This window comes from Dermacentor variabilis, unplaced genomic scaffold (genome assembly GCF_050947875.1).
Source record: "Dermacentor variabilis isolate Ectoservices unplaced genomic scaffold, ASM5094787v1 scaffold_12, whole genome shotgun sequence".
In the NCBI taxonomy this organism is placed as follows: Eukaryota; Metazoa; Arthropoda; class Arachnida; order Ixodida; family Ixodidae; genus Dermacentor; species Dermacentor variabilis.
In genome coordinates, this window is record NW_027460280.1 from 20,956,263 (window position 1) to 20,982,342 (window position 26,080).

General features: G+C 45.4%; 1 protein-coding gene across 6 annotated transcripts in view; it reads left to right on the forward strand.

The window, feature by feature from the left end:
* Positions 1–26,080, forward strand: part of LOC142566349 (AP-5 complex subunit beta-1-like) — a 217,896-nt gene that overhangs the window by 170,406 nt on the left and 21,410 nt on the right. For 5 of the 6 annotated variants that reach the window (XM_075677268.1, XM_075677269.1, XM_075677271.1 and 2 more), the window contains 7 exons: positions 972–1,107; positions 1,194–1,300; positions 1,949–2,018; positions 5,099–5,319; positions 13,931–14,012; positions 17,362–17,397; positions 17,502–17,562. In XM_075677268.1, the coding sequence (XP_075533383.1) occupies positions 972–1,107; positions 1,194–1,300; positions 1,949–2,018; positions 5,099–5,319; positions 13,931–14,012; positions 17,362–17,397; positions 17,502–17,562 (713 nt within the window). Of the gene's footprint in view, positions 1–971; positions 1,108–1,193; positions 1,301–1,948; positions 2,019–5,098; positions 5,320–8,463; positions 8,634–13,930; positions 14,013–17,361; positions 17,398–17,501; positions 17,563–26,080 lie in introns of those variants that run through there. The other variant, XM_075677273.1, reaches the window with a different exon arrangement.

Consider the following 26,080-nt stretch of genomic DNA (forward strand, 5'->3'; position numbering starts at 1 on the left):
CACAGTTTAGAATATAGTATATGTAAGGGGTGCTGCTTGGTGGAACTGGTATACGGAACAACACTTCACCTTCCAGGGGAGTTTTTCGCTGACAGTAAAGACGCAAACATCCAGGCAAACACCAACTACGCCCTGTGACTGTGGGACATCATGAACAAGCTACATGCTGTCTCGCGCTGCCTGTGCTGCCATGTACAACGCCTCTTGGGTCCAGTCAAGCTGCTTATGGCAGCTTTTAGTCCAGGAGGACGTTTCTAGTGTATACTGAAGTATGAATAAAGTTGAAGTTGAAGAAACTTTAAGCTTGCTCCAGTAGCAGTGCAGAAGCTTATGTATATTTCTAACATTCAACCAATTTTGGAATATATCTCATTGGTGTGGAACCCAAGTAACATCACACTGAATGCTGTCCTAGAAGCGATACAAAATCACTTCGTCCACTTTATTTTAAATAACTGTTGTTGCACACCTAGTGTGTCATGAATGAAAAAATTTCTAAATCTTCTGTCACTCACTAACTGTCACAAGATAGCCTGAGTCAGTCTGTTTCATAAAGTGTAGTACCACAATCAACATCTTCATTCAGCATTAGCATCCAGTCAGGGAAATTCTTTGCCATGGCAGCTGTTTGGCAGCTCATAGTCAAGGTGAGCAAGCCTTCTTCATTGCTTTTGTGGACCATGAGTCATTCTTAGTTTTCACGACACTAAGTGAAAGGAGGAACAGAAACAGTTTGTCTGCTGTGAGGGAACCCTACAGTGGAAGAATTTTTCCACAACCACATGGATTACGTTTAGGAAACTGAATTGTTTTTCTTTTCTTTTTCTTTGTTGTTGTTGTTGACATCTGTCTGTGTCAGGTGGAAGGCTAATTTGACTTCATGAGAATTATCTTCCTAGGGTATTTCACGGCACTGAGTCTTCATCCTGGCACTGGCCCAGCCCTTACTGATCTAGACTTTGGCCTTGCAGCAACTGTTCCACTTCATTGAGAGGCTGGTCACAAACCAAGGGCTCTCTGCTCACCGTGGATGGTTGCTGGGAAATAGGCTAATTGATCTCTGTTGCAGTGTTGTGCTGCACCAAAAAAACCATGCAATCGGCTCAGGTTAGTGCCGTGTTGAAAGCATCATGCAGTTTTTGTGACATTTAACTTGGTGTTATTTGTTCATTGTTACTGTTTGCACATTTCAGACCTGTGCACAATCCTGTCATATTTAATGGATTCTTCAGAAGACGTTGATGTGAAGAGTCGGGTCAAGCTGCTGTATGCGTCTCTTTCTGCTTTGTCAGAGTCAAAGGTGCGTTTCTGCATTTAGGTATTGGAAGGTAGGTGCTTGTGTAGGAGGTGGTGCTTGCATAGTCATTGTGCTAGTAGTGGCTCATTCATGCTTATGTTTTTTATTGTATGTAATTCATATGTGTGAAATGCTGTGGGTAAGTTAAGTAGCACCAGGCATGCTTACCGTGCTGCTCAAACTTCTCAACCAGAAGAAGAGCCCCAGCTGTTAGCAGACGGATGGACGGACGGACAGAGAGAGAGAGAGAGAGAGAGAGAGAGAGAGAGAGAGAACTTTATTTACAAGGTCCTGAGAAGCTTTGCCCTAGGGCAGAGCTGCGGGCCGCTCCCACGTGGGGACTGGTTGGCCGAGCCTAACCGCCGCATCGTGGGCTCTCTGGGCGGCCCAAGTTTTCCATGAAAGTTCTGAGCTTTGGATGGCAGAGCTCAATTCTTCCGTGATGCGATTGGGTCCCTGTAACGAGGGGCATCACCAGAGCATGTGTGCAGGATTGCTAACAGACCCACAATCAGGGCAACTAGAGCTAAAAGCCTCTGGAGTGATCGCATGGAAAAGGGCTAGGTTTGGATAGGACTTAGTCTGAGGCATGCGTAAAGTCCGCTGTTTTTATGTGTTTCCTTACTCTTTTTATTTTTTCCCATTTTGCAGGCACAACAGCTGCTGTACTGTTGTAATCATGACCCAGCCTTGGATTCAGAGAAAGACTGCAACATTCTATGTTAGTATGACTTCTTTGGAGCCACGTGACCAACAGAGACGAATCAGAGCATGTAATTTTCAGAGCCAGAGGGCTCATTGCAGCACGCTGGAGTGATCTCTGAGGCCACATGCAGCAGACGCATCTATGTGCAACTGTCGTGTGTAGACCAGAAGTGCAAAGATGAAATACTTTCTTGGTCTTTTTGAGATCAAGATCGCAGACATATACATGATTTATTTAACTCAGAATGAGCAATAATAGTATTACTGGGAATGTTCTCATGATCCTGAAGTCCACCAGTACATGTTAGGCCTGGTTGCCTGCATGTGACGTTGTTGACGACATTGCGAAGGAGAGAGCAAATTATTTTCTACTGTTTTTGCCATGAGATCGTGAATTGCCTGCTGATGCTGTGCAGTAATATTTGGCTCACATGTTCACAGGAGCCCCATCTACAGATTGGCAACATTTTCTTACTACGCTCAAGAAGTGCTTCAGGGCCCCTTTAGGGTTTATGTATTCAAATACCCACAGTATGAAAGCACGATGGCAATGCGTACTCAAGCAGGCAGCCCCACATTGACTGGATGGTGAAGCATAGCTTCCATGAACTTCTTTTAGTCAAGAGTTCAGTGAAAGTTCGTCTGGTCAGGTAACATGATGATGAAGAAATTGCGGTTACTGACCAAGTCAAGGTGAAAATAACACAGAGATGTTTCGGGACCCGTACGGGTTCCTTGATCACACTAAAAGCGGGCAAGACCCGCAAGTCGTTTTTATGCCTAAATGTGACGTAGGCATTGGGTGTAGTTGGCAGGAAGGTTTCCATCAGTCCTGTTGATACTGTTGTCAGTAGTTTGAATAAATAAAGACTCTAACAAGAGTCGCGTCATTGAATTCTTTTCCTTAGCTATTATAGCAGCGTTTTCCCAATCGATGTGGTGACTGCGATTATTGGCATGTTCGGCAAGGGCGTTCGAGACATTTTTTCTTGTTGGAGAAGTCCCTTTGGTGCTCTTTTATTCTTCTCATAAATTTGCTGGTTTCACCGATGTAACCGCAGCTGCAGTCTGCGCATGGTACCTTGTAAATGACACCGGGGTAATTCTTGCTTTCAAGCCGATCCTTTACGTTAACAAGCTGATTTCTCAGCTTATTGAATGGCATGTGTGCTATTCTAAGATCGTATCTTGAGAATACGCGGCAAATATGGCCTATTAAAAAAAGAAAAAAAATACTAGACGAGTGAAACCAGAACGGCTAATGCTGTGAATGCTTGTATGGCTGTGATTTGGTGCACAACATATACATCCCCAGGTGGTCAAAATAAGTCCGGAGCCCCCATGTTGGCATGCCTCATAATCAGATTTTTGTCTTGGTGTGTCAAATGCCAGAATTTAATTCAATTTTGTAATTTAATGTAATTTAATTTGAAGGCCACATCCTGGCTGGCATGTCATAAAATAGTTGTTTTTGTATGTGCATCCTCTTCTAACTAACTATATACAGTTTGTGGGGATGCGTGACTCTCACGCATCCCTTGATATCTTGTTTTTCCGCATGGCTCCTGTCTTCTGCAGTGCGACGTCGCCGCGTGGCCTGACGCCCGTGGCGGTCGGAGTGGTTGAGGTGCAGTGCGAGAGATGGCGCGAGTGTTGCGCTGCTAGCGCCGCCTCACGACAGGGTTACTTGGGGGTGCGGGAAAGATAAGGGGCCTCCTTGGGCGGCGGACCGGGAAGCGCGGCGGACGTCCCGCGCATGCGCCTATCCATGCTTCTGCGAGACCGTCTCGCGTTGCCGCCTTCGAACGCGCCACCGTTCGCGTGACCACACACGCGAACGACCAGGCGTTGGGATCCAGCATGGGGCGAACATATTCGCTCGTTATCCGGTCGCGGTGAGTCGGACTTCCGCGATTTGTCGCGCACCCATCGGCATGTTTTGTGGATAGCAACTCGGCTGGCAGGCATTGATTTATGAAAGGTGCAATAAATGCCCTTATGATTGTTTGCACTACTGTGTTGTCGTTCCTTTGTCCCAAGAGCATGGGTGTGAGAACTCCACAAGTTGAACCCAGATATATTGAACCTGAGGGGGATCACAAAGAAGTTAGATATATAGGTAATTCAATATATAAAATAATAGGCCCTGAGGCAAATGGTGGCTTACCGGTTGGTGCATCCAAGGGCCGCTAAGTTGCTACATGCAGCTCGGAAAAGAAAGCAAACACGTTTTATTTAAGTGCAAAAAAATTGCTCATCCTGGTTTATGCTACTTCTGCAAAGTGAAGTTAAATGTCTCGATCTTGTCAAGACTGTCGAGATACAAAAGCCCTGTGCCTTCCATATTGCTGCAGACATGATGAATCCTGTCAAATGCCAATGCCAGTTCAGCAGCTGTGCATGGGCATGTTGCTGTCTCTTTTGGATGATCTTTGTCGCCACTTGAACAGCCTTCTACCTGGGTTTCCACAATGCTTGCCACAATGTCTTTGTCTTCGAGATTCGCTACAGCTTGAGCATTGTTATAGGCGTTCACAAAGTTTTCAGCAGTAACTTTGGCTGGAATAACTCCAGCGAAGAGGGAGTGCTCACAAAACATGTCATACATCCATTGTCTGTGGATTCTTCCAGAAGTTCGTCAGCAGCCAGCATGAAACCTCAAAGCAAATAAAGAAGTGCACTTTGAGGTGTTTGGCATGGTGCCGCGTTCAATATATCAAATGTGCTGGTGAATGGGTGTTGTATATATGCGTGCACCAGCCCTATACATTTGCATGGGCTTTTCAGGGGGATTTTACAGCTGTCCAATATACACAATAATTCGTTATATGTGGGTTCGATATGTCTGGGTTCGACTGTATGTGTGTAAGAGAGATAGAGAAGGGAATGGGAGAAGCTCACTAAGCCTGAGTCCTTCCCAGGAAAGTGAAAAGTCTCCACCTACGAGTTATTCTATGCAAAGCATCACAGATCAGAAATAACTGCCCTGCGAAACATGCAGAGTGAGAATTCTATTACTTATGTAGCTTCCGCAGCATTGCCTTCCAAAGTATGAAATTGCGTATAGTTTTATAAAAACAGTCCATTTCTTTTCAGCCGATTTTCCTGTGCCGAGCCCTGTGGCATGCCCCACAGCTGAACTTCTGCGACTTGAGAGACTGCTCCCAGACGGCAGCCATTTGCAGCCATGTGACCAGGTGCCATGCACGGAGGCACAGGGAGGCCGTGGCTTGTGCCTAGATGAGCTGCAGAAGTACAGGGCTTTCCTGGAGTCAGACTTTGACCACGTGGTCAGCATCCCTTGCAGGCTTGTTTTGGTAAGACTGCTGGATGCTCTGTGGAAGCTGATGGGGGAATATTAAAACACCAGTCTATCGCTCGGTTGTAGAACATCAGTGTCCTTGCTCCTAAAATAAGCGAGGAAAAGGATGGCGGCTTTGCCACCTGGGTCAAGGTCATTAGTGTTGAACTTTTCAATCCTTCTGGTTCATGTGCAGGCATGCTTCATGTGTTGGTGTTTAAGTGTGTGGGTGTTAGATTGCTGAATATGGATTATGGCCTTGCCATACTCCAGCATGTACCCCGCTGGAGAGGCTCATACTTAAGTAGATCACCACTTGCTACCACTTGGCAGCCAACGCATTGACCTTGTTGTAGTGCCAATATGCCGACGCACCGATGACAATAAATCACCCGAAGGCACGAGCAGAGTGAGCGTTTGGGTGTTGGAAAAATAAAGTAGTTGATTCCTGCATTTCAAGGTGGTAGCATCTTCCTCCTGCTCTGGCACAGTGGTGATGGATCCATGGAACACAATGTTCCAGAAGTTTTCACCAGGCCGTTTCCAAGCTCTGACTCAACTGAGTCTTCGACCCCGTTGATGAATTAAAACGTAGTACGACTATCTCCGTTCTGGCCTGACCATCCGGACATTTGGTTTATTCAAGTAGAGGCTCATTCTCAAGTCTCTAACGTCACTTCACAGTAAGCTAGGTATGACTACCTACTCGGCACCCTGCCCAATGACTTTGCTGTTGAAGTGTGCAACATTCTAACTGTGCCACCAAGCCAGATACCGTACAACACGCTGAAGAAAGCCATCCTTGAGCACATGGCAATTTCCGAATGGAAGCAGCTGCGTCCTTTATCATCAACTGAGCTTGGTGATCACCATCCATCACAACTCCTGAAACAGATGCAAGCACTTCTTGGCACTTGGGTCTGATGTTTCGACAATAGTCTACTAAAGGAACTGTTTATCCAGTGCCTACCACCCACGGTTCAGATTGTTATGGCATCAGCACCGGAGCCGAACAAGTCCGTGCTGGCCACCCTCTCTGACAAGGTATGTGAATTAATGCATTCCCAAGTATCCGTAGCTGCTGCAAGTTGCTAGGCGCACACTTTTTCCACCCTTACAGCGGCATTGCTCACCAACCCATTTTCCACTCCGTAACCTAGCTCACCAAAGCAAGATGACATCGCCGAGATTCGCACCGACATTCAGCGGCTCATAGATCTTGTGGCAAGCAGCCTCACCACAAGGGACGCGGACACCTTAGGTTAGAGCATAGCACGCGTAATGTGAAGACGTGGGATCATTCCTCCCTTGCGGCAAGTTGTTTTTTCATACACTTTCATTGCCATTAATCATTTCTTTAATTCAGTTAGTAAATACAAGTAATTTCCCCTATGTTTTCCTTGGTATCTCTGTTTGTTGGCGTCTCATGATATGATTAATAAAAATCGGGCCCCTCGGTTAACCCCCTTTCTTCTCGTTCTGACACCTCAGCGAGACACCTTGGAGACAGATGACGTGTTGGGCTATCTCCACATCATTCACCCAGACCCTCCCACCATCCTTCTCCAGCTAGACACTCTTCAGTATCATTGCCGCCTTGCTGGTATCACCGATGCTTTGAACAGTTTGCATGGCATTGCACACGACCATCTGGTTGGCCGGGAAACGACATCAGGAATCACTAACGGTGACGAGGGGCTCTCACATATCTGCCTGTCACCTATTCTTCGTTAAGGACTCCATCAGCGGACTGCAGTTTCTCATCATGACAGGAGCAGAAGTGAGAGTGCTGCCTGCCCGTGGCATAGACAGAAACTGTAGGCCAATCATGCAACTGCAAGCCGTGAACGGCAGCAAAATCGATGTCTACTACTGCAAGTCTGTCGAGCTTAATATTGGACTTAGAAGGGCATTCAGGTGGATTTTTCTGGTGTCTCCTATCAGTCACACAATAGTAGGTGCCAACTTTCTTGCAAACTAAGGCCTCCTAGTCGACATGGTAAAGAGATACTAGGTTCCACAACTGGCAAGATTTCCACCATAGCACCACTTGTGTTCACGATGCGGCATGCTGTTCCAGAGGCTTATGCCCCATTACTTAGCAAATTTTCATCCCTTTCTGCTTCACCTGACTACGCTGAACCTTTATGCCATAACGTTGAACATCACACCACACTCAAGGTCCGCCATCACCTTGTTGCATCACCTTGTCGCCTGGCACTAGAGGAGTTAACCATAGCTCAAAATGAGTCCGAACAAATGCTGGAGATTGGTATTGCTCGTCCATCATGTAGCGTATGGTTGTCACTTATTCATATGGTACCAAAGAAAACAAGCGATTGGTGTCCATGCGGAGATTACCGTGACCAGAACGTTGTCAATATGGGACCTGCAAGTCATTTCACTTATATTGAAGCCGTACAAAATCATTTTGTTCTCTCTTTTTTTACTCTATTGCTGTACTTCCAGTGTCAGCCAAAGGAAAAAAATCTTGGCCTGCCTAATCTATCACTCCGTTGAAGGACATAGCGTCTTTCCTTGTTTAATAAAATATACCATTTTAACCCAACTCTCTGAGACTCTCTTTTCCACCTACCAACATATTTTTCAGCCCGCATTGGCCTCATGTTTAAAGTTGGTATGCCTTGCAGCTGCACCAATTTATATACCGACTCTTTTATCTTAAAAACTAGCACTGACTGCCTGCCTCCATCGCTTCAATCACTGATGTGACCATGTTCAAGACAGCCGTCAATAACAAATATGCTTTCTGTTATAATTACATGCATTTCGTTTTTTCCCACTTCTCTCTCTAATGCTTCGACCTTGAGAGTGAGTAAATAAATTTTTAAAAATGCGGCAGATCCAACATGCCCAGTTGGAACCTATATGCAACGAAGCTTAAGAGGCAGTGTTCATGCACACCTTCTCAGGCTCAAGGATGCCCTGAATGAGGAGCTCTGTAACGTAATGCACCTTTGAAAGCAACCACCATTTTAGGGGTTAAAAGAGGCAAGCTGGCTTTCTGCACCATTTGTTTGTGGTACCTGACCTACCCTTGGAGGTGCAGATACGACCGTCCACGCTGTTGCCAGGCAGCACAATGCACACGCAATGTGAGGTCATCTCCTCTGGTGCCCTCTCTACTGTTTCATCGCAGCTCTCTGCATCGCGGCCCCACCGCCCACTCCACCAGCGGCCAGCAACCCGCATACGCAGGCCAGGTTCCTCCCTCTACCTTCCACTGCTGCAGGCGAGGTAGTGTGAGCCATCGTTCCTAGATGGCGCCACTGTACCACAGCCGAGTATGAGCTATTCAGCGAGACAGCAGCAGCAGGTGGCAACCATGGTCAGCAAGAGTGACGCAGAGTGGTTCTCAAAGAAAGCTCTTCAATAAGTCGAGTGCATATGTAATGTGTCAACAGCTGGTATTGTAATGGGGCTATTAATTTGAACTGTGTATTTTTTGGAAGACATATGTGGCATGGAAATGATGCATGGATCGGTACTATCAGGGGCAATTGAAAAGCAAACGACAAAGCGCGTGCCCGATGCATAACTAAAAATTCAGTGCATGCCATCGGCCAGTCATCCTTGTCCACATGTGTATGCATAAGGTTTTCACGCAGAGTGGGAGGCTATTCGTCCTACTGTGATAATGTCACCTATACTATATTGGTTGATACTTTTTTCCTCACTCGACCCACTGCAGTAGGATAATAGGGCATGTGGATAAGGATGACTGGCCAATAGCGTGCACTTAGGGCAGGCCATCGGTTATGCTTAGGGCACGCGCTCCGCTGTTCATATTTCAATTGTTAATGATAGTACGTCAGTTCAGTGGTGCAAATTCTTACAGACCAAAAGTATGGTGACAAGAAAGACAACAGGATGAGTGCTAACTTGCAACTAGTTCATTAGTCTGGTATGCACACAAATATATACAACTTTTCCATTTGAACACGCGTAGGTGCAATGGTGGATTGTCTGAACATGGGGAATTCAAACTGTCTACTAATCATACTCTTATAGCTCTGTTGTTACAGGGCAGCAGTAGTCACATAACTCTTTAATGAACAGTTGCAGAAAGAGACTTGATTTGTAAGTGTGAAAAATGGGACAGTGCAATGCCCGAGGTGTGCTAACCAGGGTGTTCAACCGAACCTGAACCCGAACCAAAAAGCATACCCGAACTGCAATAATTGGCAGAACTGAACCAGAACCAATGTTTTTAGAACGTGCCTGAGGCTTAACTGAACCTGAACTGAGAAAAATAAAGGTTACCAGTCCGGCATGAAACGGTTCAAACAAATAAGGTGACAGCAAGTGCTCAATGGTTTGCACCATTCTTCGACTAACTAGTACTTCTTCAATCAGTGCACCCTACTTGCAGGTTATTACGACTCATGAGTTGCACTGTTTGTGAGAATAGGAATAGACGATGGGTATGTGCTGCCAACTACAGCCACCTCAGCAGAGATGCTTGCACTTCTGAAGATGGCCATGCCAGTTTTGTTCCACGGCCGAGAAGTTATTTCAGGGGCTCTGCGGTATCAACAGTATCAACAATTTGGCCGTTAAGTGAATTTGTTACTAAAACTAATTAAATCAGATAAATACAGAGAACAGAAAAGACTTTCTTCAATGAGGGATATCAATGAGTTCAGCTGCATGACTTATTGTAACCATCACAGATCAGACGCTAATGAATGCCCTCACCTTCTCAGTGAGCAGTAACCACAGCTGTTTATGGCACGCATTATCTGCTTTTGTTACGTGCCATGGTTCAACCCACGTTTGATGCTTAGCCAAGTAGAGTACAACGCTCTTCGAGTTGTGAAAATTTTTCATGGGGCACAATGTGCGTGCTTTTGATTTCTTTGTCTGCCCTTAGCAAGTGCAAGACTACGCGTCATGTGAAGATGTACTAGAAAGAGTGATGTATGGTTCAGCACAAGCTGTCCTTGTTCATCGTTCAGAAGCACCAATGTCCTCACCTGCTTCTAAAGAAGCAGCAACTGAGCAAAATGTCAAATGCTGGTTTCTTTCTTTGCTACAGACTAGAAGTTCTAAGTTGTAATTTATGTAATACAATGTTGTGAATTCATACTGTGTTCGACATAAATCATGCCAAAGTTTGCTCACCATCAGTCCTGTAGTAAAAAGCTTAAGCAAAACAAAAATTAACTGACTCTGCTGCTGTCAAGTTAATGAGTGTGAAAGCTGTGCAGACCTTACGCTGACAGAGGAATTCTCACTAATTACCTCTGCCTTTAATATGTACATGACAATTCCTCCATATCTGTTGAAGACAGAGACTGACGTCCGTCAGATGCGGTTCATTGATCACACTGCTAAGTTGGCGCTGGCATGAGACCTCGCCCCATGTGTTCTCAACCTCTTCGTCTTCCTCAGTTTTCATTGCATTCCCACAGCTGCGTTGCATGTGTGCACCTACAGGAGGTAGAGCCGCTGTACAGGACGTTCGACCTGCTGGCTGTTCAATAGTAGTATTGGTAATGACCGCACCATAGCATCTCCTCCTGGAAACGTTTTAACGCCACAGCCAATCTTCCATGTTTGAGGCGCCGTGTTTATGCCCTCAGCAACAAGACCATCTGGCTCTTAGTTTGAAGACAGCATTAGCTTGCTGTGTTGAGCAGAACATAGGAACAGGAAGTATTCATTCTTCCTCTGTTTCCAAAGCCATTGAAGAAGCATTTCTGGATACCAAACTTGTCGTCGGGGTAGGTTCCACCAGCTGGGGCAGCTGCACGTAGCGGTCCTTCTCAATAGTAAATTTGCCATCCTTGCACAAAGCCGTCAAGATGGTAAACTCAAGGCTGCGGTTCTGAGCAGTCGTTTCCTGGTAATGTTCGATCTCCTTACTGCCGTGGCAGTAGGAGGAGTGGCAATTATGGTGCTGCGGCAAATTCTGTGTCTCCCACACTGTGTTCACGATGTAACTGGGAGGAATGTATGGCATCACAGAGCTAGGTCGGCTTGTAGCCAGCGACTGGTATTTGACATCAGATGTACTTCCATAGTGCATTGGCTGCTTTGGCATTGCTTAAGACTGTAGGGGTTGATGAGCAGTCCAGCAACTGACCTCTTCGGTATCCTCGTTGACTGCGACCTCTGTATCAGTCGTGACTGAGGTAACCTCGCTATTTTCGAAAGCTGTTTCTTGATTTCTCTGTCACAACCACTCGTCACTCAGTGATTGTTGAGCCTAGTTTCTTGATTAGTGAAAACACTGTTTCCAACAATGGTTGATTTCACCAAGGGCCTGTAGTTGTTCTCTGCGTGGGTGGCTCGTTCAGATGTCACGTGGCGTCGTGGTAGATGTGCAGGCTGGACTTAAAATTCGAGCATGGGCTGCAACAAGGCTGACTGGGGTTGTAGACACTCCCGTCCCAGTGGTAGGAGGCCGACTTGTGACTTTCTGACTTTCTGACTGTCAAGACAAGTGGAGTCGGGAACAGCGTCATGTAGGTAAACCTAGGTGACTTCTCACTTTTCGTACTCTTATGATCGACCAGGGTATCATTGCTCTCAGCAGACGGGCTTGTTGCTGTTTTGTTTCCATATGGTGTAAAGTGCTGAAAGAGGATGTTTCGAGCAGTACTTGCACTTGAGCCACACTGCGTTGCGGCACTTTTATGTGACATGTCCCTCTCAGCCCTATTTAAAACAACAGTTCTTGCCAGTAGGTCTGCACCTAATCTCGTCGGCTGACAATATGACGTGGCAGTCCTTTATGGCACGGTCATAGTGATTGCACAGTACACAGCAGGGATGGTCGTTCGATGCAGATTTTGTGGTCAGCGCTAATTCTGACGGTAACTGTGGTGGTAAACATGGTTGGCGTCACCTGTATCTTGCAGGTGTTCTTTTCGGTGCGGTCCTTGAATGGGAGACCTGGCTCTCTTCTCTGCTCCCAACTAGCACCTGCAGGAACTTCATGACCTTTCGCACCTCCTCTTCCACAACCTTGGAGCAGCGCAGTCGTCAGCCTCAGTCTCCTTCATGTGTTGGTGGTATAGAATGTCGATATCTTCGGGGAGTGAGTGCAAAAGGATATGATGAAGTATGACCATCTTCTGACGCTGGAACCCCGAGGCTATTGACAAGGCAGCTTGTGTGAAAGTGCACCTCTTCGTAGAGTTCCCACAGCTGTGATGCCTGAGAAGAGTGACCGACCAGCGCGATGGCAAGCAAAGTGTCAATGTGGTCATCAACAAGAGTGATACAATGGCCAGACCTCTTTCAGAGTATTTTCACTGCTACAGCGTAGTTTGCTTCCACCAGGTGCACATCTTTGATTGCACACTTTGCTATTCTGCTTAAGTATGACCCAAAATATTAAAATGTCTCCGTAGCTCACAGTTTTTATGGATCATGGCCTCGAAATGTTCCCAGAGGCCCTGCCACTCGCAAAGTTCACCAGAGAAAATGGGTACACTTGCCCACAAAATATTGCGGGGTGTGCGAGCGCGTGGCGAAACGACCCTCCTCCCCTGCTCAGGGGGAACCCCTGGTGTCGAGACCAACGCCTGCACGCATGCGCATCCCTCCGAGACTGCAAGCGTGCATGTTTCCGCGCTTCCTCCTTGCGCGCCGGCGATATCCGAATGCAGCCGCTAGGTGTGCCCTCACAGTTCGAGGCATTCTATAGTAACCCATTCGCTGGTCGTCGTGCCACTCCCAGTCCACTTAAGATGTGGCACAGCATGCGTGCCGGTTTGTAGCATGTGTTTAACATAGCGATGTAATTCATGTTGATTCCAGCAAATTTGTAGTGTCCGACCATCAATTCTTGCATGCTGGTTTTTGGCCATTCAAAGAAGGTGTTGGTTTTCGCCAAACATCCCAGCCAATTGACATATTTCTTTGCTTTGTAGAAAAGAGCGTGTGGTTTAAAATCCGTAACCAGTCATTTTCTTTTTCCCTTGTTTATTGCAATTTCTTGCATATTTCAGTTGTACGTCACCTTTCACTTTCATAATTTTTTAAATTTCTTGTTTAACTGTACTGTACAAATATTCACTAGTGCCATGCATATTATTTAATTCTACACTAAGGGCCATTTTATAACATATATTGGTTTTCTTTTCAAGAGCCACTATTGTCAACTATATTTAGTCTTTACCAAGTAAAAGATTACCTTTTATCAAACGTTTATAAAAGATTATCTTTTATCAAACATTTATACACTTGTGTGTCAGACTTGGTTTCACCTCTTAAACATTAAAATATGGTCCTACAAAAGTAGAGAACTGTGTTTCAACCTTTCTAAAAGCGCCAAAAAAAATTTCGATTGAACAATTAATCAATAAAAAATCCTGCATCGAAAATGATTAATTGATTAAAGTCTAAAATGGTGAATGATTAATTGTTGATCGCATAAAAAATTTAATCGACCATAACTAGTTGAGCCTGAACTGAACCGGTATTTTTTTCAGTTCGACACCCTGGTGCTAACAAGCTTCATGACATAGAATGTTTGTAGAATTTTTGGCAGCTTGCAGGGCCACCTCTGTTGTATCAAGTTTATGTAATATGTTCTAGTATTGTTACAATCTTTTTGTATGATAACACAATATGCAGTTTATTTCATTTTTCAGGAGTCTTCTGAACCTCGTTTTGACTGTTTGATGGGGCTGCAACTGAATCTGGCCCCTCCTGAAGGTTGGGGTACTGTACAAGGTACTTGTAGATCTTATAGATGACCATATTACTATGGATGTTTTGTGATATCAGGTATTGTCTTGGGCTACTTGATTAAATTACACACTGAAATGGCAAAAGAAGGTCCACTCTTTCGTCAACATCTTTTGAATTGTTTTCAGTAGGGATGTTTTCTTTAAGTTGTAGGAAATATTTAACGAGGAACTTGGTATAGAAGTGTATTGCTGAAAGCTGCAACTACTAAGAAAAAGCCTGCATAAGTGTGATGTTAATAATTCCTTTATAATATTTTATTTTGTAGAGGAATTGTGTTGGAGTGGCAAAGAGAGCAAATTATAAGTATGTGCATGTTCCACATGAAGAAATCCTATTAGCATGAGAACATAAACTATTTTCTGCAGCTATGCTGTGTCTAACCATCTGTTCATGTGCGGTGAGATTTCCTACCCACATGCACATCTAGTGACGATTTCTGCAACTACACTTATGACTGCATGGCTGTTGCAGCTGCTAGTTGGGCAAGTTTAAGAGACTGTATATATGCTCTTACCTGTGTGTGTCCAAAATTATATGCCTGTCAAAAGATGCTTGTATGGTTACTAAGGCGTGCTGCAGCAATTAAAATTTAGTCAATTTAGTATCCAAAGCACTGCAGTGTTCCATATCAATAAAATATTTACTAGCCTGGTTGTGCTTGACTTGAAAGTCCACAGATTTTGAACTTTATTTGCAAATACTTGGCAGATAGTACAACATGGGTACCAGCATTAACAAAAGAACCTTGAATTATAAACAAGCACTCTCATAACCCACTCTGGTCATCACCAGACATTATGTTCATAAATCGCTTTATAAAGAATGCTCACAGGCAGGAAAGTTGAGGTATTGTGGTGACACTTTGCAGATTGTGAGTAGACTCAGTTAATGTACTACACTCGGTGACAACATAAGAATTCAGTATGAGCTTTGCCCACAAAACTACACTGTGCTGGCCTTCTGTGCTTCTGTTTTCAAAAGCAAAGTTTATAAGAAATGCGGAAATGTATCGAAATCGTCTTCCACTGCTACGTTACTATTCTATGAAAAGTTGCAAAGTGAAGCCAAAATTTTTTTTAAATGCCCATAGTACACACATTGATGCTTTTCAACTTCCTAGTTTTTAAAAATTGGCTGCTTTGGCTTTTCCTTGCCCTCCAACCATTGTGGTTCCACACACTAACACCAAATATACAGTAAAGATGTCAGGTCTTATCGGCCATAAATAAGCACTTTGTCCACAATAAAAACCACTCATTTATACCTTTCGCAAAAGACAGGACTACAGTTCCTTTGTTATTACAACATGCAGATACCAAATGAGCACTACATGGTGACACTAAGGCGAAGCCTTTTGCTGGGGGTGAAGCAATAATGTCGGCACACCTGCTGAATACTTCAACTAGGGCCAGATCTTCACATTTTCACACCCAAATGAGCACAAAGAGACTAGACTTGGCGACAGCTGGGATTTAAAAAAAAATCTGTATGCATATGCAGTAGCATATCGAAAGGCACATTACATATACATTTCACAACTTTTTGACACTGGCAAAACAGCCATAGATGAACACTATCAGGCGTGTGATCATTTCCAAGGCGATATAATCTGTTCTAGTAAGTCAAAGGGAAACTTCTGGGAGCAAAACTGAAGGGCAGTACCACATAAGCTGCACATAAACTGCACCACATAATCACAGATAAGTGAACACAAAAATCGTGACAAAATTAAAGTCGAGGCGAGGGCTGACAGACGGAAACACACTGTAGGATAAAGGTTGAGTGAACAGGGGTGAAATATACCTTAGACAGGCTGGCTGACCTTTCGATAGCTGGACTTATCTTTGTCAGAGGCTCTAGGCAGCAGTCAGCATTTTTGTGGCATTGTGGACTAACTTATTCAGAAAGGCATCGAAAGCAAGTTTGCCTTGACCAAAGTGTCGCATGGATGTGAGCAACCGTAGTTGGCTGGAACATTTATATAAATTCTGCTTGAGTTGGGGACATCAGTGGATTGGCTTCTGCATTCTCAGGCTGTCACCGACTGTAGTGATTATCTTAAAGCATGTCTGGTAAAGTCCTAAAGCCTGAGATTAACAAAGTTGCAGCTAACCTTGGTAGAGTGGGCAGGTGCGGTGACAACCAGTGGGGAGAGCCTTGTCCAAGTTTCTAATGGTCTTCATTTAAACTTCTGCAGACTGGAGTGATTTCTGCGAACACTCCAGTTTCAGTTTAAGGGGACCCTCACCAGGCCCATAGAAAATTTTGGTTATACACTGGAAGTTGTTACGTGTCCTCTAGGGAGTGTTCTGCCATAAAAATTTTTCATATCGGCTCATTAATATCCGAGACAGAAATATTCTTGCTTGGACCACATGAGGTCTGCAGTATTGTGTAAATAAAAAAAAAATTTTAAAGATTCAGTGCTGCGAACCCATGATTTCAGCAGGCGGGCTCCACTGCCAAGCAAGACACTCTCTCCATTTGCCCTGTCTAGCCTCCGCAAGCGAAATTGTTTCCCTACGTTCTCCTATACCGGACCTCGAGGATCGTGTGACGCACACTTCATAGGCCTCGACTTCATTTTTTTTTCTCCTCGCTTTGTTTGGCGGCACTGCGCGCTGGGGGGGGGGGTTTGCTGATGGCGTTGCGCACGAGCTGTTGTGATTGTCTCATTTCGGCAGCGCACGAGGACACATGACTAGCGCTAGAATTAAGTGCTACACAAATACTGAGGCAGAACAAGCGGATCGCAGAGCATGATCATGCGCTGGAACACATTAGAAAATGGCAAAGTTTCGGTACCTGCGCATGTGACTGCATGACCGTGGGAACAAGCAGACGAAGCGGAAGTACATCTTTTGTGCTTCGGTTAGAAGTAAAACAAAAAACATGCAGACATTCCGTTTGTGTGTTTTATTATTTCTCTAAACTTTAGTTTGTCAATTCAAGCAACAGATCACACAAATAACAGATGTTGCCTTGAATGATTCTCGAAGTCACGTGTCACCATTACGGACACAAGTAAATAGGCGTAGGGGCATGAGTACGTCACCATCCGGCTTGGAGCACGGTCGCCGTGAGGGAAAGGGAAAACAGCATTCGGATTGAAATTTCAGACCTTTCTGCAGTGCATAGTGATGTAATTCTTTGCAAACACAATCGTTAGCACACATTGTAAACTCTGCGCTTGTGCACTCAAAATGGCCAGACCTGGTGAGGAGCCCCTTGAGGTTTACTTTGGAAATCCTTCTGCTGATGCTCATCTATGCCTACTGAAGTCTGCTGATGTTGTTGTTATTTACTATTCCTCTATTGTTCTTTTCTTTAGGTTTAGAGGCTTCGGTGTTCTGGAAAAGCGATAGTGGTAAGAGGAATTTCTGCAAGGTTGCTTCATCTTGCAAGCTTTATTCTCATTTTTTTTTTCTGATTGACCAGTCAGTCTTTCTTCCTGATCCTTTTTCCTTCCAGGAGTCACGACGTCAATTGCGCTGTCACCACAAGCTTCAGTCCCTTGCAGCATTGCTGTCACGTAAGCTATCATTTAAAAGTATTGCTATACATTAAATTGCAAATTTTTTTAACCTTAGCAAGGTTTGGTAATGCTGTTACCTTAGACTTACCTTTGCCTCTTGGAAGCATTTTCTGGTAATCTGAGTTTGAGTGTTCAAGACTAATAGGTTGGATGATTATTAATATTTGTTTGTTTAATACGTACTGCTTACCCTTGTGTCCATGCAGGTAGGCATTCCAAATTACTAAACAGCCATAGGATGGAGAAACAATTAACTTTGTAAAATATTAGTGGCTATGTAGGTGTCTAGATCTAATTACTCTGACCTGATGCAGTCAAGTCTCTGATTTACTTTGTTATATCCCTGTTCATGATATTGTGGTTTTAATGTATAGGAAAGAAAACTGTTGAGTTGTAGTAAAATAAGGGGTTGATGAACCTAGCCAGTGCTGTTGGGTATGCCTTGTTAGTAAAGGTTAAAGATATTGCAATGGATTGTTTGCGAGCCTCTTGTGAAGAAGCAGAGCAATAAACTCAAGTCTTCTTCTTCAAATAGGGGAATACAATTAGCTGCCATTATTTCAAGATGTTGTGTGCGCGCGAAACCAAGCACGCGTGTTATCGCGTGCTGTCTGCGCATGCTCTCTGCCCGGCTATCTCTTATCGGGTAGCCCGTGCTGGTTTTAAAAGACCGCTCGCACGGGCCCACCGCGCGCAGTATGTAACCTGTTGGCTGCCTGCCAAGTAACAGGAATAAACGTTCTTTCGACGCTACGTCTACGCCGCCCAGTTCTTGGATGCCAGACATGACATATTGGCGACGAGGATGGGATGACCGCCGTACGGAATTCGCAGTGTGAAGAACCTGGCCTCTGTGTAAAAGCTTCCCGCCACGAAGATTTCCCTGCGGTGAAATTCCTGAAACTGGCATCACGGCAGCCGAAACTTCCAAGTGAGTCATGAGTCACATCGGCCACATTGAACCTTTCGACGAGACCACGAGTGACTGGCGCTCGTACGAGGAAAGGTTGAAAGCCTATCTTTTGGTCAACGATGTTCCAGTAGCAAAGAAGGTTCCTGCGTTCCTGAGTCTCATCGGCGCGAAGACCTACGCGCTGCTCAAGTCGCTGACGGCACCGGACGCACCGTCGTCACGAGAGTTTGACAGTCTCCTGAAACTCCTGAGCGATCACCTGGCACCGCAGTCGTCTGTCATCGCAGAGCGTGCTAAATTTTACAAGCGGTCACAGCGAAGCGGTGAGTCCATTACCGAATTTGTCGCGGAACTTCGAAGGCTGGTGCAGAGTTGCGAATTTGGAAGTTTCTTGGATGAAGCGCTCCGGGACTGTTTCGTTTGCGGCCTGCTCCGCGAGGACATTCAGCGTGTGTTGTTCACGGAAGACAAAAAGCTAACCTTCCAAAAGGCCGTAGATAGAGCTCTTGCCATGGAAACTGCAACGATTAGCGCGGCGTTCACGCATAACAGCGCATCCCCGGCGTACGAAGTGAATAAGGTTCGAGGCGAAAAGCAGTCTGTGATGTCGGCAAGCTGCTTCCGTTGCGGGTCACCCAATCACTCTAGCGAAGCATGCCCTCATATCGGCGATACATGTTACAATTGTAACCGAAAAGGGCATATTCAACGCGCCTGCAGGAAAGGAAAGAAAGCTAGGGAGGCAAAGCTCCGGAAACGTGTGAAGATGCTCACGTCCGTCCGAAACGAGTCGTCTGTCTCACTTAAATCATTCAACGCAGACCCATTTACTGTACCCGTGAACGTTGACGGTGTCCTACTGACGATGGAGCTTGACACCGGCGCAGCCGTATCCGTCATATCATGGCGCGAATTCCAGAGGTTGTTTCCACGTAAGCGACTTCAGCCAGCATCGTTAAAGCTGCGCACGTATACTGGGGCCATAGTAAAACCGAAGGGTCTGGCGAAAGTCGTCATGCGCCACAACGACCAGTGCGTGGAGCTTCCCCTGTACGTCGTGGACTCTACAGGACCGGCACTCCTCGGCAGAGAATGGTTGCAAGATATTCGTTTGGATTGGAAGAACCTAGTTTTTTTTAATCACCTTGGTCTCTCTCGAGAAATATCAAAGCACTGGCAAGAAAAGCTGGAAGCCATGCTAGAAAGCCATTCCGAACTTTTCAAGGATGAGCTAGGTACCATCACGGAAGAGCAGGCCGAGCTTGTCCTTCGCGAAGGGTCACAGCCGAAGTTTGTAAAGGCAAGAAGCGTTCCCTTTGCTCTGCAACGTGCAGTAGAAGCGGAACTTGTGAAAATGGAGAAGCTTGGCATCATAACGCCTGTTGCTACAAGCGAATACGCAACGCCCTTGGTACCGGTAGTGAAGAGGGATGGAAGCCTCCGACTGTGTGGCGATTATAAAACCACCGTCAATCCCTGTCTAGAAGTAGACCGCTACCCGCTACCTCGGATAGATGACCTTCTCGCAGCGCTTGCAGGAGGGGAGGAATTTTCGAAGATTGACCTGAGTAGGGCCTACCAGCAGGTAGTTATGGCGGAAGGCTCCCGGAAACTACTGACGATAAACACGCATAAGGGCTTGTATACTATGAACCGTCTGGCTTTCGGCATTTCGTCCGCCCCAAGCATATTTCAAAGAATTATGGACAACATGCTGAAAGGGTTGGAAGGAGTCAGTTGCTACCTTGACGACATCCTGGTCACAGGCAAGACCAAGCGAGAGCACTTCCGTAACTTGGAAGCCGTCTTGTCAAGATTGCAGGAACGCGGTGTGCGCATCCGGCGCGATAAGTGCTCGTTCTTTCAACGAGAGCTCCGTTATCTGGGCCACGTCATCAACGCCGAGGGTGTTTGCGCATCGCCTGAAAAGGTACTGGCACTACTAAATGCGCCTGCTCCAAAAAGACAAGCAGCAACTGCAGTCATTCCTTGGGATGGTCAATTATTACGGCAAGTTTGTTCAGCGTCTCTCGACTTTGGCACAGCCGTTGTACAGGCTGCTAAAGCAAACAACGGAGTGGACGTGGGATGCGTCATGCCAGCTTGCTTTCACGGAGATAAAAGCAGCTATGGCTTCCCCTCCAGTTCTTGCCCATTATGATCCGAAGCGACCGCTTCAACTTGCCTGCGACGCATCTCAGTACGGTATAGGCGCAGTTCTTTCGCAGAAAATGATAAATGGATCAGTTCGACCGGTTGCCTACGCATCCCGCACCTTGTCAAGTGCCGAAAAGAACTACAGTCAGATCGAGAAAGAAGCCCTTGCCCTCGTATTCGGCGTAAAGAAGTTTCACTTCTACGTCTACGGTAGGTTCTTCACGCTTGTGACTGACCATAAACCACTGCAAACAATTCTCGGCCCGAAAACAGGCATTCCCGCGATGGCAGCTGCCCGCATGCAGCGTTGGGCGCTGACGCTGTCAGCCTACAACTATGCTCTTGAATTCAAGAAATCTTCCGATAATGCGGAAGCAGACTGTTTATCGCGCTTGCCGCTCGACAGCAGCGAAAAGCAATCAGAAGAAGAAAGCGAAATTTTTTATTCGCTTCGTTTGGAAACGCTGCCTGTCACAGGCCAAGACATCGCTCGTGAAACGAGGCGTGATCCATTACTAAGCAAGGTACTGAACTTCACAAGTGCTGGCTGGCCGTCGCATGTCGCTGAGAAGGAGTTGAAACATTTCTTCGACAAGCGTTTGGAGCTCACAGTTCATCAAGGGTGTTTAATGTACGGCATGAGAGTAGTTGTGCCTTCAAAACACCGAGCCTTCTTGCTTGAGGAACTTCATCAGGGTCATCCCGGTATCGTAAGATGCAAAGAACTCGCGAGGAGCTACGTCTGGTGGCCTGGTATCGACGCGGACCTAGAGCAACACGTGAAGAAATGTGCAGAGTGTCAACAGCAACGGAACGAACCAGCACCGGCTCCGCTTCATCCATGGTCATGGCCGACTTCGCCGTGGCAAAGAGTTCACTTGGATTTTGCTGGACCCATGAAAGACAAAATGTTCCTTGTTGCTGTGGACGCACACTCAAAATGGCCGGAAGTTTATGTCATGCAGAGGACTACGGCGTACCACACAATTCAGTGTCTCCAAGACCTGTTCTCGCGTTTTGGCGTACCCGAGACCATCGTGACCGACAACGGACCACAGTTCGTTTCCGAAGAATTCAAGAGCTTCGTCAAAGGCTTCGGTGGTCGTCATATCGTGAGTGCAGCGTACCATCCAAGCACGAATGGCCTTGCGGAGAGATTTGTACAGACAATGAAATCTGCGTTGCGGAAAGGACGACCCCAAGACTCCTTGCAGGCAACCTTACAGACGTTCCTGGTGACGTACCGCAACACGCCGCATGCGACTACAAGAGAAACTCCAGCAAACCTTTTCATAGGTAGACGACTGCGCACGAGACTCGACGCAGTCAAGCCTTCTGTCGGGGGAAGAGTGGCTCAGCAACAGCTCTCCGATATGGTGCGACGCAAGGCACGTGAGCGACTTTTCAACATCAATGATGAGGTCCTCGTGAGGAATTACAGAGGTCCTGAGAAATGGGTCCCTGGCACTATCATTCAGCAGTCTGGCCCCGTTTCATACAAGGTTCGCGTTAGAACGAATCATGGGGTGCTCATTTGGCGTCGTCATCAAGACCAGCTACTGCTCAGCATCGACAGCTCAAAGCAGAGCATCACGGAAGATTTTATTCCAGATTTCAGGGATCCTGAGAGCGCCAACGAGCCTTTTCCAGCTGCGGCCCCTGCGGCAACGACCGACCCTCCAGGGGAGCGACGCTATCCACAGAGGGACCGGCGACCTCCTGACAGATATCAGCCATAGCATTAGTTGCATTGTATAATGTGGCAAAAGGACTTTGTGCTCATTAGGAGGAAGGAGATGTTGTGTGCGCGCGAAACCAAGCACGCGTGTTATCGCGTGCTGTCTGCGCATGCTCTCTGCCCGGCTATCTCTTATCGGGTAGCCCGTGCTGGTTTTAAAAGACCGCTCGCACGGGCCCACCGCGCGCAGTATGTAACCTGTTGGCTGCCTGCCAAGTAACAGGAATAAACGTTCTTTCGACGCTACGTCTACGCCGCCCAGTTCTTGGATGCCAGACATGACACAAGAGAATGGCTGACTGTCAGAATTTGATATTAATGAACCGGGTTGCTTTGCATTCTATACGTTAAAGGGGTCCCTGGCTGTACATGCATATTCCAGTTTTAGTTTATTAAGAACAGCTGAGTAGTTTAACATTACTTGGGATACTTTTAACTTGTGCTAAAGCTTCCAGAAAAAGTGGAACAATGCAAATGTTAATAATGTATCTATTCCAAGAGAGATCAGCAACCACTGTTGCACTTGAGTATTTGTAGTCATAGACTTTTTTAGTTGGTAATGAATTGGTGATTGTGATCAAAGCTCCTTTATGGAAGCAAAGCTGTTTTTGCATCCAATTTTTTTATGCAGTCAATGTCTGTATTTCTAAGTTAACCTTAACTCAACGAAGACAGTTTTTATCTTATTTCACTCTGAAAAAAGGAAAACGACTATTTATTCAGATGTCATTTACAATATCGATCCTATAAAACAATCCAGTGAGATAAAATTTCTTGGTGTTATTATCGATAACAATTTAAAATTCTGTCTTCGTGTGTGTTTGTAGTTCGTACGGCTTGCATGTGCTGTCGAAATGTTGAAACTATTTCCCTTTCCACATAATTATCAATCTTTACTACGCATTTGTTCACTCTCACATTAATTACTGCTTAGCGATCTGGGGTTGCACATACAAAACTCATGTGTCACCGGTGTTTACACTTCAAAAAAGAGCTCTTTGCATTATAGCACTCCACAGTACGCATATTAAGAGGGAAGATTTATTTAAAGCCCTGAACATCCTCAACGTTTATGATTTTACAACATACAACATCGCCTCCGTCATGCATCAAATAATGAAAAACTAGCTTTGACAAGAGCCTCGCTCCACCCCTCACTTCACAATGTTGGGAATGCATCTCGTTATCGTTTTTTATTGCCTAAAGTAAATACTAATTGTGATCGCTCTACACTACAGTTTACAGGCACCTCAGTTTGGAATAGGCTTGATAGTAACCGAACCACTCTAAGAACATTGCATACATTTCTTAAAGATTTAAAGCACTCACTTATTGACAATGCATAACACTGCGCATGCTTGCACACGTCCTCACTTTTCTTTTCCTGTGTCGACGTTTCCGATTATCTAAAAAAGAAAATTGTTAGAAAAATATATCTCATTTGTGAAATTTTCCCTACTACTGTATTTTCTTGTTTTACTTACTTCAGTATTTCAGTTTTACGTGATTTTACAGTATAAAAAAGCAGCTGCCATAGGAGTGATTTTTTTCCTAATAACAATCGGTAGGGACCATTCAACAAATTTGTTGGGTCCCAAAAGTGTGTACTTTGCAATTGTATACGTTATTTATGTTAAATAAACTTTAAACTTTCGAACTTTCTAAGCATGCCATGAGTAGCATTGGAGAGATTGTGTCTCCTTGCCTGACCCCTTTCATGATAGGCAACTTTCTACTTTTCTTGTGGAGAACCAAGGTAGCTGTGGAATCTCTATAGATATTTCCCCAGATATTTATGTATGCCTCCTGTACTCCTTATAATGCAATGCCTTTGCAACTACTGTTACCTCTACTGAATAAAATGTCTTTTCATAATCTATGAAAACTGTGTAGAGAGGTTTATTGTACTCTGCATATTTCTCAATTACCTGATTGATGACATGGATGTGATCTATTGTAGATTATCCCCTCCTGAAGCCAGCCTGTTCGCTTTGTTGACTGGAGTCAGGTATTGCCCTGATTTCATTGGAAGTTATCTTGGTGAATATTTGATACAATACTGAAAGCAAGCTAATGAGCCTATAATTCATGAATTCGTTAACGTCTCTCTTCTTATAGATTAATTAGCATAACATTGGCATTATTCCAGCTTTCTAGTAAGCTGGGTCATGAGGCATTGCATTAAAATACATGCACTCGCTCTATAATGATAAGCTTGGCATTGACTTGAGTGCATACATAGAAAAAAGTTATGTGACGACCCCCCCATGCGGGCATATCATTAAAAAAATAGAATTTTCTTGTAGCGCTAACACCTACAAGGATTCTTTTTTCCCGCAAACTGTATGCGAGTGGAATGGTCTCCCGAGCAACGTTGTGGATGCAGCAACAGTGTCTTCATTTTTAGCGTAGCTGAATATTTGTAACAATATTTTTTGTCGCCGTATCTGTTCTTACTCTTTTCTTTTTTTTTTTTCTTTACATGAGCACGTCTTTCAATATATGTTGTGCATCGTGCAGTTTTATTCGTATGTTGAAATACACTATGGTTCCTAATTATGTGTTCAGTGTTTTCTTTTTATAAAATTACAGTGTGCTATAAATAATATATTTTGCTTATTCACAGAGACAGTGTCTCACTGCCCGCTCCTGCTTACGGCCTTATTCTAAGGCCAACAGAAACTTTGCATGTAAATCAATCAATAAATAAATGAATAAATAAATAAGTAAATAAACGGCCGCAAGCTTTTTAAACATGCAGCAAGCATTTCAAGCATTTCAAGTTTACTAATGACCCAAGCTATTAAAGGGCCCCTCATCAGGTTTGGCCATTTTAAACAAGCAGGCTTAGCACATACATCTCACTCTGATGATCGTGTCTGCAAAGTATTGCTACGGAACAGTATTTGCATTGACAAAGAGGCGAGCAGGGTGAAGACGACGACGATTAGAGGCTAGTGCAGGCTGTTGCCTCATAGCCAAGTGCGGCGTATTGCCTTGTAAATATACTTGTATACAGCTTTTCATCGGCGTCTTCCTATGTAACATATCTGGTGGAGGTAGACGTTCCCTGTACCTCGTCACAGAGCTTTGCTGTGGACGGTACGTCGAGCCTTCCTTCATTGCTCCCGGCGACGACAACTCGACTCCACCGGCTCTGACACCTGCTGCCACTTCGACGACCTACATCACTCTCCATGCTCCCCGTGATCCAGGCGTATTCTCGGGCAAAGATGGGGAAGACGTCGAGGACTGGATGTCAGCCGCAATAACCGGTGGGACCCTACTATCATGCTCGCCAGCGTAGTCTTTTACCTCGGTGGCACACCTCGAGTTTGGTTTCGGACGCACGAAGATGAGCTCACCAGTTGGGATTTGCTTAAGCAAAAGCTCCGAGACTTGTTCGGCAACCCCTACGGTCACCAACTTCCCGCGCAGAAGGCGCTTTCTGGCCATGTGCAGCGTCAACAGAGCCCTACGTCACGTACATTCAGGACGCTGTGGCTCTGTGCCGCAAAGTTGACGCCCACATGACTGAGTCTGACAAGGTCTCACACATCCTCAAAGGTATTGCCGATGATGCCTTCAACTTGCTCGTTTTTAACAACATGACGACGGTGGATGCAGTTATAGAAGAGTGCCGCCGCCTGGAACTCGCTAAAAGCCGACGTATCGACCAGCACTTTGCCCGTCTGCCCAACGCCCCA